At 43.0% G+C, this 14,586-nt stretch overlaps 1 protein-coding gene across 1 annotated transcript; it reads right to left on the reverse strand.

The window, feature by feature from the left end:
* Nucleotides 1-10,916: 10,916 nt before the first annotated feature.
* Nucleotides 10,917-14,232, reverse strand: tob1b (transducer of ERBB2, 1b). Its single transcript, XM_034570655.1, has 2 exons — nucleotides 14,001-14,232; nucleotides 10,917-13,037 (listed from the first exon to the last, which is right to left on the reverse strand). Exon 2 carries the CDS (start codon nucleotides 12,880-12,882, stop codon nucleotides 11,875-11,877), a length of 1,008 nt encoding a protein of 335 aa, XP_034426546.1. The 5' UTR covers nucleotides 12,883-13,037; nucleotides 14,001-14,232; the 3' UTR covers nucleotides 10,917-11,874.
* Between the last annotated feature and the right edge of the window lie 354 nt (nucleotides 14,233-14,586).

The raw sequence follows: 14,586 nt of genomic DNA on the forward strand, positions 1-14,586 counted from the left end.
TCCATATCAATAAAATTAAATCTAACACAGTGGGACAAACATGGACAGACAACCACTTTGAACCTGCTTTAAAGGATCACAGTGTAGCTGCCAGTTATGTCATAGCTGACATGGATCTCTTCAAAAAATAAGACTAGACCAGCTACAAGGATACATGTACCATGTGGGGATGGCAGGAAGTGGGACTGGTTGGTTTGGGCTCCGTGATGAGTTTCTCGAGGCGGAGGAAATTGATGATTGTGAAGAAAAACATGAAGCAGGACTTCAACCGCACAAGAGCTTCACATCCAGTAATGAAACCAATTCGACCATATCTATAGTATATACCAAAGAATAGAAACTCTGTGAGGAATTTAGTAAAAGTACAACAAAGATGATATGAGTAAAATGTCCATGGTGCTTGGGAGGTTGGGCAAACTGGGGTAAATAATATTGTGACGTGAACATGATGGAAGAATAGTAACTTGTCAAACTAGATTATCACTCAAATTCAATTAAGCCACATCAAATCAGTCAACTTAATATGCCTAGTTCATCATCAAGACCCATATCTCACATGTTATGTGCAGAAAGTGATTAAAAAAATTCATGAATCTGTCCCTTTGTTCAGGTCAGCCCCCAAATATAAATGGTTCTTTCTTGGGTCTAAATATTGCACATGTACAACAAACTACACACTTGTTTTGGCTAACAGATTGGCGAAATTCTGCCTATTTACATACCTTTCTTTTAGCTCCTCTTTTGGCCTCCACCAATTACTGATGTTTTTGCGCAATCTCCTTGGCGAAGGAAATGAGGATGAATGAAATTGTGTTTGGATCAAATGTGTTTTACGGTGGACGACATTATACTGTGACTTGTTTACTTCACCTTAAAGCTGCTATGACCAATATTGTTAGATCAACATCGGACCACATGACTACTTGTGCGGTTTCTTGTAATGACGAACCCACAGAGATTTAGCACATGACTCCCCTCGGCTTCACAGAGCTTTATAGTGTCTTTATGTCTTTAAGCTCATTGTTTTGGTTTTCTCAACCACAACATACATTTTTTGTTCTTTACTAACCACTCTCATAAGCACTGTTTAAGAGATGTTTTAACTTTGTTGGTGGTAGGTTTTCCATGATGGTTGTATTGACTGACAGCTGATAATGTAATGACTGTTTGACTTTTTATGATTGCACCTGAGGCAATGTCATTTTGTGTTATTTTGAATTAGATTGAATTCAATTATCATATAATTACACTTCACAGAGGTTTTTCCATCGAGTGGCATTTTTAGCTGTCCTATCTTACTCAGGCATAATAACATCCCTTATGGTTTCCAGCAGCTGTCAGAGATTGTGTTGATGCTGAAAGGTTCTAATCCGAACCACGTGGGAGGAGGAGAGTCGGCCCTGGATGTGTGTCATCCTCCTTTGAGTGTGTCAAACTATCAGGAATCAGAAGGATGCAGGAGCACAAAATGTAGCGAATCAGTAATTGTAAGCCATGCAGTCATAGAGACAAGGAATTCAGGATATTGTGGAACCAACAAAGGATAAGGTGGAGGGTACATCCTTTGAATCTCAATTTCTATATGACTGTGCTCCTGAGGTACAATTGTTACACTGAAAACTCATTTGCAGGACTTTTAAAGCTCATGCACAGTCAACTGTCAACATCAACAACTAATCATATGATGATGTATTGGATGTGACAACAATATTAAATATGTGAAATCATATGATAAGTTCAAAAGCTAAATTGGCAGATTTTTGTGTACATTCTCAGGGCCAACAGTCAAAGAAGATTTCAAATGGGTCAATATTGCAGAACGGCTCGGAGTTGGAGTAGTGGATTGAAAGCGATATCGACCCACAGAGCAACGATCTGAGGCTGATGTTACTCCAGCCGACAGATTTCCCAGCAGCACATGCTCTTGAGGTGCCCTAAAAACAGCACAGATGTGAATCTTTACAATCCACCTTGACCTTTTGCTGAATATCGCGTAGGGCATCAGAATGCCATTTACTCTCTAAGCTAGTGAAATATTTAAACGGTGGGAGAAGGCTGGTGAAAGTACAGCACTGACTCCTCGACTCCATTTCTTTTCTAAGAGAAATATGACATCAGGAGCAGACTTCTTTTTCTGATGTGGACCATTAATGAAACATGGCGATGAGGTGATGGAGCCACAACACAGACAAACAAAGAGCATCTTGGTCTTCACATTTATCATTTACTGCCTCTGCAATCAGAATTTAAACAACCTCTCCCGCTCTTTTCTGAGAGCAAACACTGATGGTGTTCAGAAGCGAGCTGCTTTTACATCACTTCTCTGCATTTTTGTCGATCTAATCACTCCTCAGTCCATCGTCCTTTTAAATAATTAAGAGGGGCGGGATAATCAAAGGCAGAGGAATAGTGTTGGATTTTTTCTAACACTCCCCCAGTGCGAGTGACCACCCTGTACACTGGACTCACACATATGCGATGGACGCATCGACCAAAACGCTGCCTGCTGATTCACTTTGAATCGGGTGACGTAATGTGTTGCCTAACTGCATTGTGGTTCCTTTGCGCCATGTTGCTCACGCTGAGGACAGCAGAAGTTGAGCAGAGGTCAACTTTTCATGCTGCAATGGAAACACCAGTCAAATCATTTTCAAATGTGCTAATGTTAATGTGAAAGCAGAGGGAGAGGTGCTGGCTATACACTCCATTGTGTGTGTTCATCTGGTTCTGGATTTTATTTCCCGTGTACTTCTCTTTCGCATTGCATTGATAGCTGTGTCATCAATACTAAAGTAAGCCTTTGTTTTGTTGTGTGTCCCAAGCATGAAACTGTGATTGTTGTTGTTATGACAATCTGCACCAACACCAAGTGTCGAACACACCCACCGTCAAGCATTCATGCAACTCATAGTGTGAGTCCTGCATTACCGCCCACTGTGAGACATACAGGAGGTGTTCTGAAAGCCTAGGACTTGTAAATCAGTTGCTGTTGTTAAGCTGTAAAGCACATACATTGTTCACAATACAAATACTCTTTTCTTCTGAAATGACAAGAGCCAGCAAGCAGATTGTATCAGCTGTAGCTAGTGAATCTTTATGCTTATTCCACGCAAACCTTTCAATAGAGTCAGACTGATGGCTATTTACACTAAATAATTCTAAAGAGTAAGCCATTGTCACCACTTAATGATTTATAGGTGGGGCCCAAGTGGCAAACCACTATGACGTCACCTATTAGTTTGTGAACTGCTGTTTTGAAGCCTTGAGTTTGGCATTTTTTCTAGCGCCATCTTGGTTTATTGAAAACAGAGGTAACCATATTTGGAGAAGCAGGTTAGTCAAGCAGAGCTCTGACTGAGAGCTCAAGAACACGGTACGGCAACCTACACCTGCGACCTGCACCCATTGGACGATAGGCGACTAGCTGTCAATCTCACAGTATCAATAATGTAACATGTAACTCCACAAAAACAAATAGCTAATGAGATACTGTTTAGGTCTTGGATGTGACCCTTTTCAGTTTATATTACAGCAGACAAATGCAGTATGTAATCGATTTCTCAGAATTTTGCTCTTCTGTTATTCATTTTGGAAAGGCAATGTGACACTGCCCATGCCCTTGTGATAATGTCGCTCTACAGGCCAATACAAGACCCTTCAGCATGTGGTTAAATCCAAAGCTTGACAGACAGACAATCTCTGTTCAGGGTTTAGTGCTGAGGATGATTTCTGGCGTGAAGCTCATAATGAATGATGTTTATGTATCAGCAGAGATGTAAAAAAAAAAATTATGGGACAGACACAACAACAAAGACTCAGACTTCTAGATCATGTGTTTTTCTACATTCAATTCTCCCTATTCCATGAAATTACAAAATCTAGAGCGTGAGGAAACCTAATTTGGAAGATGTTTTGAATTTTCCTAAATAGGCTACAGCTGATTTTAAGAAGTAGACTGTACCAGACAAGTATGACAGAGCTTTGAAAGCCAACAGAGCCACTTCTTAACTCGGTGAAATTCCTGTCTCATGTCTTAATGCTGCACATAACACTGATACCATGTATTTGTGCCTTATCAGTCACCTGATAGGATGCACAATAGAGAGGTCTGCATAGCAACAACAGCAAAATTGCAAGGGTCTGGTCTTTCTCATATCAATCACCCCCAGCCTCCCTCTCCCCCTCTTCCCTGGTTCTGTATCACTATTGCAATTTGTGAGAGAAAGTTAGCCTGGTGTCGGAGTGGCCAAAACAAATGCAGCCTTATCTCTACGGTGCAGAGGCAAGAGCAGTTACACACAAACATCCACACACAGAGATTAGAGAGGAGACTGTGCCTGGGCTTCCTATTATTAGAGCAGAGGTTTATGGTCGGAGAGAGCTGCAGGGAATCACTGAGATTAAATTACACAGACGGGGAACATCAAATACACGGGAAACTTCCCAAGCTCTGGAGAGAATGATGGGGTTCGGATGAGTCGGAAATGGAGAGATACCGGTGCGGGCTGAGAGAAAGATGTATTGCAACAAACCCATCTCCATCATGCTCGGTTGTCCTTAAACACGCCACCAAGAAAGGCCTCATGAGAGGTGTGGCCACAGTAATCTTACAAATGTGCCTCATCACAAGTAGGCCTCAGTGAGGAATAGATACCATCCTGTGGTCAGAATGTCACAGAGGCCGACTCTAAAATGATCTTAAAGGCATGGTTTACTCAAATTACAAAAAACAAATAAAAAAAAAAGATGCACATTGTTTTCTGCTTTGCCATTCCGATCATTTTGGTTTAATAAAAAAGGTGGATGCAGTTTTGCATGGTGCTCACAGCATTGAAGATTAAGTGATATTATAAAAATTCCCCATCAACATTCCTTCCACAGCACCAAAGCTTGTCAGACTATAAACGCATAGCTGCTAAAATACTTTTTAAAGAAGACATTAGCTGCGTCCCAATTCAGGGGCCGCCTCCTTCTGAGAATGAAGTCTACGCAGCCCACAAGGAGGGTTCTTAAGGGGCCACGTAGACCGCGATGGCCGAATCAGAATATGACGGTTTGGTCTACAGAGGACCTTGGTGATTGTGTCCAGCTTGTCCCACACTTATTGCTGTCACCTAGCAACAGAGCTGCATTTGGAGATGATAAAACATTTTATTACTCCTTGTTTTTTAAACGTGTACTATTGTCCGGTTGAGTTGAAGCCTGATACTCAAGCATCAGGACGTCTCGTCGCTTGCCGGCTCCATTACCTCTTTGACAAACGATTTGTCAGCAAAGCACAATGAATCTTGGCCTGAGACGGATCCAACCATTAGAGCTCTCGTTTCTTTGGGATGAAAGGATGCATTTGTTGGTTGCACTTGAAGGATCCATCGAAATGGGACAGCCTAGTTTTCAAATGCAGCCTCTAAAGAATGTTTGCTCTCGAATTAACATTTACTGCAACATGAAAACAGTAAAAGCAGCATTACTTACATTTTTGGTAACTTGGGTATAGCTTGTTGCATTTTATACACACAAGGATAGTTTAAATGTATCCTTGTTTACTAATTAATTCAGCAGTCACAAGGGAACTAACAGAAATGGAGACAATTACATTTGCATATCAGTACTTGATAAAAGATTACTTTATGTGTACAGTAAAACCACTGGGCAGATACATCCAATCCCTTTTTTCAGATTAATGGAAACAGTGGACCTAAATCAAGTTGATCTTGCCCCCATTATCTCCAGTATATACCACTGTGGAAACTCCTGACACTGCCATTTTCCTACTGATTCTCTGTATAGGAGAAAATACCTGTGGGACCCTGAAGTGTTTTCTCAGCCTCCCACATCATAATAAACAAGGTTATACCTGTGAAGGCGAGACATTTCCAGAGCATTTATTTCCTTCGCTGAATTACCTAATTCAACAGCGGGTGCACTCCTTTCTGCCCCAGCAAGCACTTGTCAGCATGAAGAGGTGAAGGAAATGTGTTGTCATGGCTACATGGTTTGCTATTGATGTAGTAAAAAAAAACATCTTCGAATCTCACTCCTTTGTCTCTGTCTCGTCTTCACACTCTTTTTCTCATACCTCTGACTTGAGAGGCCAGTTTTCATTACATAACTCTAGAGCAGGATCCACCCGGGTTCCTTTAAAAGGGTATTAATTCCTCTTCAGGCGTGACGTCAGCCCTGGTTGTGATGCAGGTGCGAGAGGAAAGAATTGCTCCGTGCTCTATTAGCATACAAGTCGCCCCTGCTGTGAAGCCAGCCACGGTTGGCTGGCTGGAGTGGGAGGGAGGAGGGGTAGTATGAGAGGAGAGGATTCTCCTGTGATGACGCAGAAACCCTGCAAGGTCTATTTTTAAACCTATTGAAGTGTGCGCCACCCTTTCGATACTGTAACCTTCAACTGCGCCTTCGAACCAAAACAAACAGAGACAGAGCGAGAGTGCAACTGCAACAATGCATTCCACCCTTTGCTTTCCTCTCAGGCTTATAGGGCCACAATGAAATATGGGTTATGACGCCACGTTGCTGAGATGTGGTGCTTTTGGGTTGAATGATTGTCTGGCTTGGAATAAGAATAGGGTCGAATGGATGATCCCCACTAAAATGACTTGGCAGCACTTGAAAGCGGCGACTGACTGAGGTTCTGTCCTGGCCAAACACATCACAGCCTGTGTTCATTAAAGCCTCGGCTCGGGCTTTATCAGTGAATAACACAGACTGGATGGAGCTTCCTTATATCCTATTTATCTTCTTTATCTCTTTGGTTTTTCTTTTTTATTTCCTTATTTCAAACAAGTGAAACGTTAAGCTTCCTTGAATTGCAGATGTGCCTCCTGCCAGTGTGCCGGTATCTCCAGCCCACGAGCCTCGAAAATGCCATCGCCATGCTGTACATGCCAAACTCAATAACCAGGAACAGGTGCTATCACCACTTCCTATCGTCCATGAAGGCAACAGCCCTGATCACGGACTTAATATAGAAGTGTGAGTTCTGATCAAGGTCAAAACGTACCAGCACCTACAGACAACCTGAGACAGGATGGAAAAATGGAAAATTCTCCATGAATCACCTCTGTCCCATTGATCTAAAATCCTCATCTGGTATCAACTACGATTCAAAACATGCTGCACTTCCCTCCCAGCTCCTCTCCCTCTTCCCGGGTATTGTTCTGAAATACTTGGACCCATCTGTCTTTGTTTGAAGCCTTGTGATACACACTGCTGTGTTAAAACACAGTAGACATGCACCATCTGCACTTTAGCATGACTAATTCTGGCTCGCTCTTTGCCTTGTAAACTCTGTGTTTACAGCACATCAGCCATTTGGCACCTCAAATTGAGGCTTAAAACATGTGTTTGTTTGAACAAGTGAAAAGAGTCTGCCTGTGTGGCATGTAATTCAGTTTAATTCCTTCCATTGCACTTTTTCTTGCTTCAGTAATTGTTTAGCAGTGAAAACATGACTTTATCTCATCTCATCAGCATTTGTGGTTATTTGTTCCTTAGTGGTCAGCTTTAAAATGCCTTTCAGTTTATGTAAACAGAGGAAGGATGTGAAGATTTGAATCTTAGAAACAGTTGAATACCTCATTGTAAAATTTTTATTCTACTGAATGCTTAAAGGGACGCTTTGGCATTTTTGGAAAATACCCCTCAGTTTTGCCAAGAGTTACATGTGAACGTTGATATCCCTCTTGTGTCTGTATGCCATAACCAACAGCTGGTTAGCTTAGCTTAGCACAAAGACAGGAAACAGAGGGACACTGCTGACCTGACCCCAGCGTTGCCAGATGGGAAATGTTGAAGTGTCGTACCAGAAGGTTCAAATTATAGTATTTTGAGGACAATTATCATACGTGAGTGGGGATGGGATGCTCAATACTGACTTTCGTAGCTGTGAAAGACGTCACGTTAGAAGAGATGCGTGAACACAGATGTCACCCATTATCATCCATAATACTAAGTGTTACAAAATGATCAAATTATCGTACATCATGCATTATTGATCAAACATCGTACGGAGGGCAAAATGATCATACAAATATGATAATTATCGTACATCTGGCAACACTGCCTGACCCTGTATTACCAACAACCAACTTTCTCTAAATTTGACTCATCTATTCATTCATCAGTTTAATTTGTACAAAAATCTCTATAAAAACAACACATGTTCAGTTTTATATGTTGATTTTAACACAGATTAAATAAACACATTAACACATAACATGTTAATTAATGAGCTGTAGTTGTAGATAGGTGGGTTTGTTTTTGTCTTCAGACAGCGCTAGGCTAGCTTGTTCCCTCTGTTCCCAGTCTTTTTGCTACGCTAAGCAAACCAGCTGCTACCTGTAGCTCCATATTTAGTGAACATGAAAGTGGCCTATTAGCCAAAATATCTAAAACTTCCACACTGTCACTTCACAAGTAAAATTATTATTATTATTATTATGGTTATATATTTTCCTTTGCATGGAAGTCACGTTACATTCAAACAGAACATTCCTGTCAGCTGAGAAACACCCTCAGGTGCAAACACCAGTCCTACATTTTGAATGCCCTGCTGGGTGTGTTTGTGAGAGAGAGAGAGATAGAGCACGATAAGGACCAGTGTGTAATATGTGAAGCTCATGTCAGGAAAATAGCTGTGTGACGCAGGGGGAGAGCACACTCTGGAACAGACAAGATGGAGTCACAGCAAGGCAACACCCCGTACCCTGGGAGTCTCCCAGCTGGTGTGACACCAGACCATCTGTGGGCCTGTTTATCCCAGCAAGCTGAGGTGGTCATGTGGAACTGTGTGTGCGTGTGAATGTGTATGTGTATGTGTGTGTGTGTGTGTGTTTGAATATTGTGTTCCACTGGAGGCTCAAACAACTTCAATACCTATTGAAAAGCAACAATTTGAGCTGGTACAGGCCGACCCAATTAATTATAGCCCCGCACACAATGCAAAATGGGCTTTGCTGTGCAGAGTTAAGCGTTCCAAACATAGAGACTGAGTGGACAGTATTAGAGTATAATGGCCACCATAATATACTGACATTACACTCACTTTTACACCTCCAATGGAAAACTGCACAGTCTTAGGAAGTTGACAATAAACCAAAAAGAGGTGCGTTATCTGACTGGAAACCAGTTATGGAAACAAAGACCGGTATCTCTTTGCATACTGACACAGCATCTACCAGGAATGTTTTATGCCTCTGCGTCTTACAAGGGTGGAATCGCAACCGGCTCAAAAATCTCTCTGCACTCTAATCCTCCATGGGATACACCTCCGAGCTGCGGAGGAATTCGTTTGCGACGCCGGCGCTTCTGGGCAATTTATTTGCCACACCAAGCTAAACTTAGGGTTGGATTTCATTGCCAAAAACAAAATTCAGAGATACTGACGCACTCTTTACTTCAAAGCAGTGGAGGAAGAAGTACTCAGGTCATTAACCTTATCTTCTGTTGTGTAGCTTTGTATGTATTTTTATATATTTCCTTATTCTTTTCCCCGAGAATAATAATATATTTCCGTTAATTTCTTAGTCTCTACAAATATGTTTTTCTGATTCTGAGCACAAAGAGCTCTATTAATCAGGAAAAAGAAAAGTGATGTTGTACTGTGTCAAAGCATTTCCATGTTGTAGCATCTCAAGGTGGAGCTACTTTGAACTGCTACTGTATATAATCAGTTTAGTCCAGGGGTACCTCCTACTGCAAATAGTCACAAAGAAGAAAGAATCCTTCCTTTTTATCTATAAGATAAGGGATACGTGTACCTCTGTGGGCATCTTAAATGAAACCGTTTAAAAAGATTAGCAGGGAAATCAAACTTTACTATAGCTACTCACAGCTCAAACATTCACATGGTACAGGATCCACTATACAAACACTTTGTGTTTGTTATTTTAACAGTAACTCTAAGTCATCTGTAAAGTACAAGTTCAAAACTTGTCAAATGAAAATACTAAAATAAGTACAAGTACCTCGTAGAGTTGTACATTAGTAGAGTAAATGTACTTGGTCACTTTCCACCAACACTGCTATGGATGTAGTGTTTTCACAGCATTACAGAACATACAGAATCCTAGTAGTTGCTACACTGTGAGCTGGGTCAGATACTTCGGTAAATAAACACAATCCAGTCAGTAATGAGCATCTAAAACCGGCTCTGTGTGCGTTCAGGCACATAGGTTTGCTCGGCCTTAACAACACCTCTGTGTACATAACAAGTCTCTGACAAGGAGGAGGAAATGGTTTAAGAATAAAAACACAAGCTATTTTCTCCTCGGACCTTTGAGTCATACAGAATTGCAAATGTGATTATGTCTTCTGTGAGTTAAGCTGCTGGAGCTCTAAACCTGGGTGAATGTTTGGCTTGTTCTTTACTCAACTCCTTCCTTCACGTGACATGGAAGCCCATGATACAGCCCACCTCAGTGATTACTACACACTTCTACTGTAACTGATGCCCGGCGGCCTGTAAACACCAACATGTCCAACTTAAAATAAACCAAGACCGACTGGACGAGGCTTTATAATGAAATGTGACGGCTCGCTCTGGTACAATGAGCTGGACAGATCATTAATAGCTCTCCACCTGTCCTCACAGCTGTGATGTCACAAGGCTACACCCCCAGATTACTGAGACATTAACCGCCGCCTTAAAAAGAGAAAACCTGAAAGTTTACAGCACATGAGCTCCAGGCCTTATGTTGCCTCACAGTTAGCACAGTCACGTCTCCACTCTTTTAATACTTCATGTTGCCATCATGACAGAGTGGCAACTCCCAGCATGTGACTGTCACCATTATCTGCTCAGGCTGAGGACTCCCCGGTGGCAAAGTCTGCTACTGGTTAAATATTAAAAACACAAGTCAGTGTAGGGTTTAAACAAGCAATAAATAAAGTGTGCTTTCCACAGATCATGTTCAACTGTAGTTTATTTTATTAAAAAGACCAGGGTGCAAATATGAAATTAAAAAAAATAAAGACAAGCATATCATTTTTAAGCATTTAATACAAACTTAACAATATAAACTATTTCAGTCCCTCTTGACATGTAAGACACTGACTCAAAATACTTTGTTATACCGTATTTTTTTATCAAGTATTGCACAATGTAGGTACAAAATTAATATTCATACGATTACATTTTTGTCCATAGTATAGCAAAAATCTTTTAACCTCTTAAACAGAAAATACAATTCATCTTTCAGAAAAAGCAAATATTCCTACACTTTCCACCACTAAGGAATACTCTGTACACAATCTTTAGAATATTTGATGTATTTTTTTTTTTTTAAAGATGGATTTCTTTAACAATTATCTTTAAAAAAAGAGAAAATAAGGAAAAGCTGCTGCAGCCATCACAGATCACTGGAGTAGTAAAAAGATATAAATGCAACACCATGTCATAGAAACAATATATACTCTGATATCTTACAAACTCTGTACTAAATTAAATTATACAATTAGAAAAAGACCAAGTAACCCCACTTAGTAGTGCCAATCCATAAAAATCAGCCTTGTCTTACCACCTTTAAAATACTGTAAGAGGCCAAAACTTGAAGCTTGTGTTTTCTTATTTTTTTACTTTTTAGGAGTATTTTTTCTCAACATAGTAAAAAAATTTGTGCTTGGTTGGCAAAAAGGAAAAAGAAAAACAATGATGCATGTTGAATTGAAGTAACCAAGCTTGGATGTGTTTGTACAACAAGCTTTCAGTAGAAACAAACTCAAGGGGGCACAGTAAAAACACCCTTGGGCACATGCGCTTGACTGAATAGACACTATCCTTGAAAGTCCAGTTTCTAAGTGTGCACTTTGTTTTTCCTTTTCTTTGAGCCACCATCATTCATAAATAACATCTTGATGATGAGTTTAGTTAGCCATGACTGGCTGGAATTGCTGGTTAGAATACTGCATGTTGCTCAGACTGAAGTTGAGGCCATCCATAAGGGACTTGTCGTTGAGGCTTCCGTAGGCCGCGAACATGTCAAAGGCATTGTTGTACTGCAGAGTGCCGAGTCCCAGGGAGCCCTCCCCGGGAAACACGGCTCCAGGGCTGGCCTGGCCCTGGAGGCTGGGGAACACAAACTCCTTTGCGTTAGGAGAAAGAGCAGAAGCCTTCTGTTGCTGCTGCTGCGGACCCAGGCCAAGCCCGTACAGTGAGTGCATGGAGGTGGAGATGGCTTTCTGCTTCAGCAGGGTGTTGACATTCAGACCCAGATTATTGGTAGGGGAGGTGCGGGCCACCTTGCTGCTACTGCTGCTGTTGTTGCCGTTATTACCACGGCCGCTACTCTTCATTTTAGTGGAGCCGAATTTGGTGGCGGCGAAGGTGGCAGTGGTGAAGGTTAAGGGTTGGGCAGAGCGTGGCATGAAGGAGGGGCTCACGGCAGCGGACTGCCCAAAAGGAGGGGAGGGAGAGCTGGATTCTGAGGAAACCCCGACGGGGTCGCTGATTGGCATGAAGACCTGGGCCTCAGGATTAAAGCTGTTCTTAATCTCCTTGTCCAGCTCAGACCCATTCTCATTGTTATCATCCACATATAGCACCTTGACCGGTCCCTTCTCTCCAATCTGGTAGGAGACTTCAAATGGGTCGATCCACACGCTAAGATCCTGAGGGAGATTATTCCGGACGTCTTCGATGTCCAGCCCGCTCTCTTTGGCTGCCTGCTCCACCACAGGGTCCACCTTCTCCCCTACATGGATGCACCTGAACCCTGAACCCTTGTATGGCTTATCCGGATACCAGTGGCCTTCATATTTCTTCTTCAGCTGCCTCTCAAGCTCCTCGCCGAAGATATTCACGCGTCGTCGAGGGAGTTTGTTGTATAAATAGGAAATAATAAAGTTGAGTGCTACTTGAATTTCAAGCTGCATAGCTGCTTCAGTGGCGAGGGCGATGATTCTTTTTTCGTCACAGAGTTGCTTTTTCGGAGTGCGTCAAGAACCTCCAAGGTGGCGATGATGGGTGTGATGAAAAAACGTGCTGCCAAAGCGGATATCCTTGCTGCAACAGGGTTAGATTCAGGATCCTGAAAACACAGAAGGAAAACCACGTTCAAAAAATGGATCTGCATCATCTCAGCACAGCGTTTACACGATCCACTGCCCCCCCCCCCCCTTCACACAGCAGTGCTGCATCTCAGCGGTACTACATTATCAACAACTATAAATAAACACAGGCCACTGACTCACAGACGGTGTCAGCAGTGTGTGCTCCCCAGCGGTCTAGTGTGACAGATAAACGCAACCGCGGTTGACCTCTGCGGAGGGCGTCGGATCTGATAGCAGGTGTCAATAGTCACAAGGATCTCAGATCGGCTCGCTGGTCCACGGACATGTTGAGGCATAAAAAAAAATAAAAAAAAACCCTCAGGAAGGGAGAAAAAGGCTTTCACGAAAAATACGTATCCGAGGCGATTCTCGAGCTACAGTTGGGCAGAGGAGGCACGTACGAGCCTGCGACGAGAGCTGCTGTTACATAATCGCCATTCAAAGTCCGACCACGGCCACGAACCCGTTTCTACAACACACAAGTTTATTTTTCGCGACGATGAATCCCAACGACTCTCCGTTTCCCTCCGCGCGCGAGAGAGAGAGCGACACGACCGAGCGAGTAGCATTGGCTCGTCGGGTTAAAAGAAGGGTGTGAATGTAGCACGTTAGCTATCTAGCTGCCACATACTGTTAATGTTCAGCCCGAGCAGCTGCTTATCAGCTCACAGCGTCAGACACACACACACACACACACACACACACACGACGACAGCGGCCCCAGAGATGGAAGAGTGGCTTTCACGGTTGGTGCTGGTGTGGATGCAGAGCAGGCTACGTAGCATTCTAATGAGCTGGGTGGCAACACAGGGGGGGGGGGGGGGGGGGGGGGACACAGCACAGTTCACAGTCGCAGCTCGAGATCCGTGAAGACGCGGACGCTCGGTTTATTTTTACTGTCAGTGAAGAACAGTGTTGTGGCGACGTCGGTATTCACTTACATGGAAACGCACGCCGCTCCTTGTCGCACTCAGTCCACAGTCCGCCCCGGTGAACGGTTAACACTCTCAGCCGCTGGTGCCACTTTCTACAGGAGATACAAAAAAAAAGAGGCAAACGTCTGCTCTGCTCCAGGCGGTGTCGCGTCTGTGGGGTTTGATTCCGACTCTCCGGGTTTGAACAGCTGACTCCCCACAGCCTGGGAGTTTTTACAACTCTGCCCTTTAAAGCCCGAGCTGGCTTTGATTTTATAGTTGCTCCTCCGCCACGGACACGGAGGAGGTGGTGATGCGGCTCGCAGAGGTCAACACCCAGTAGTGTGCTCCCATTGGCTGAGGGCCGCCCTCGTCATCGACAGCTCCCCCAGCGGCCGCTGTGATTGGCTGATGTCGCGCTCAATCAGCCGCGGGGCTTCTATTTACGGTAGTGGTTCGCCTTTCATGTGCTGTGGACTATTTTACTCGAGCAGCTTTTAGCGAAAATGTCGCTTGGAATCACTGTTTTTCGGGTCAAACGTGAATCCTGTGATGACAAACACAAGTTCTTACACTGATGTAGTGGAGAAGTCAAACATGTCTGCACATGTAC

Source organism: Hippoglossus hippoglossus, chromosome 19 (assembly GCF_009819705.1).
Source record: "Hippoglossus hippoglossus isolate fHipHip1 chromosome 19, fHipHip1.pri, whole genome shotgun sequence".
Lineage (NCBI taxonomy): Eukaryota > Metazoa > Chordata > Actinopteri > Pleuronectiformes > Pleuronectidae > Hippoglossus > Hippoglossus hippoglossus.

What these genes read in the sequence shown, in the direction of transcription:
- tob1b (XM_034570655.1), bottom strand. Translation starts at nt 12,882, where the DNA reads ATGCAGCTTGAAATTCAAGTAGCACTCAACTTTATTATTTCCTATTTA.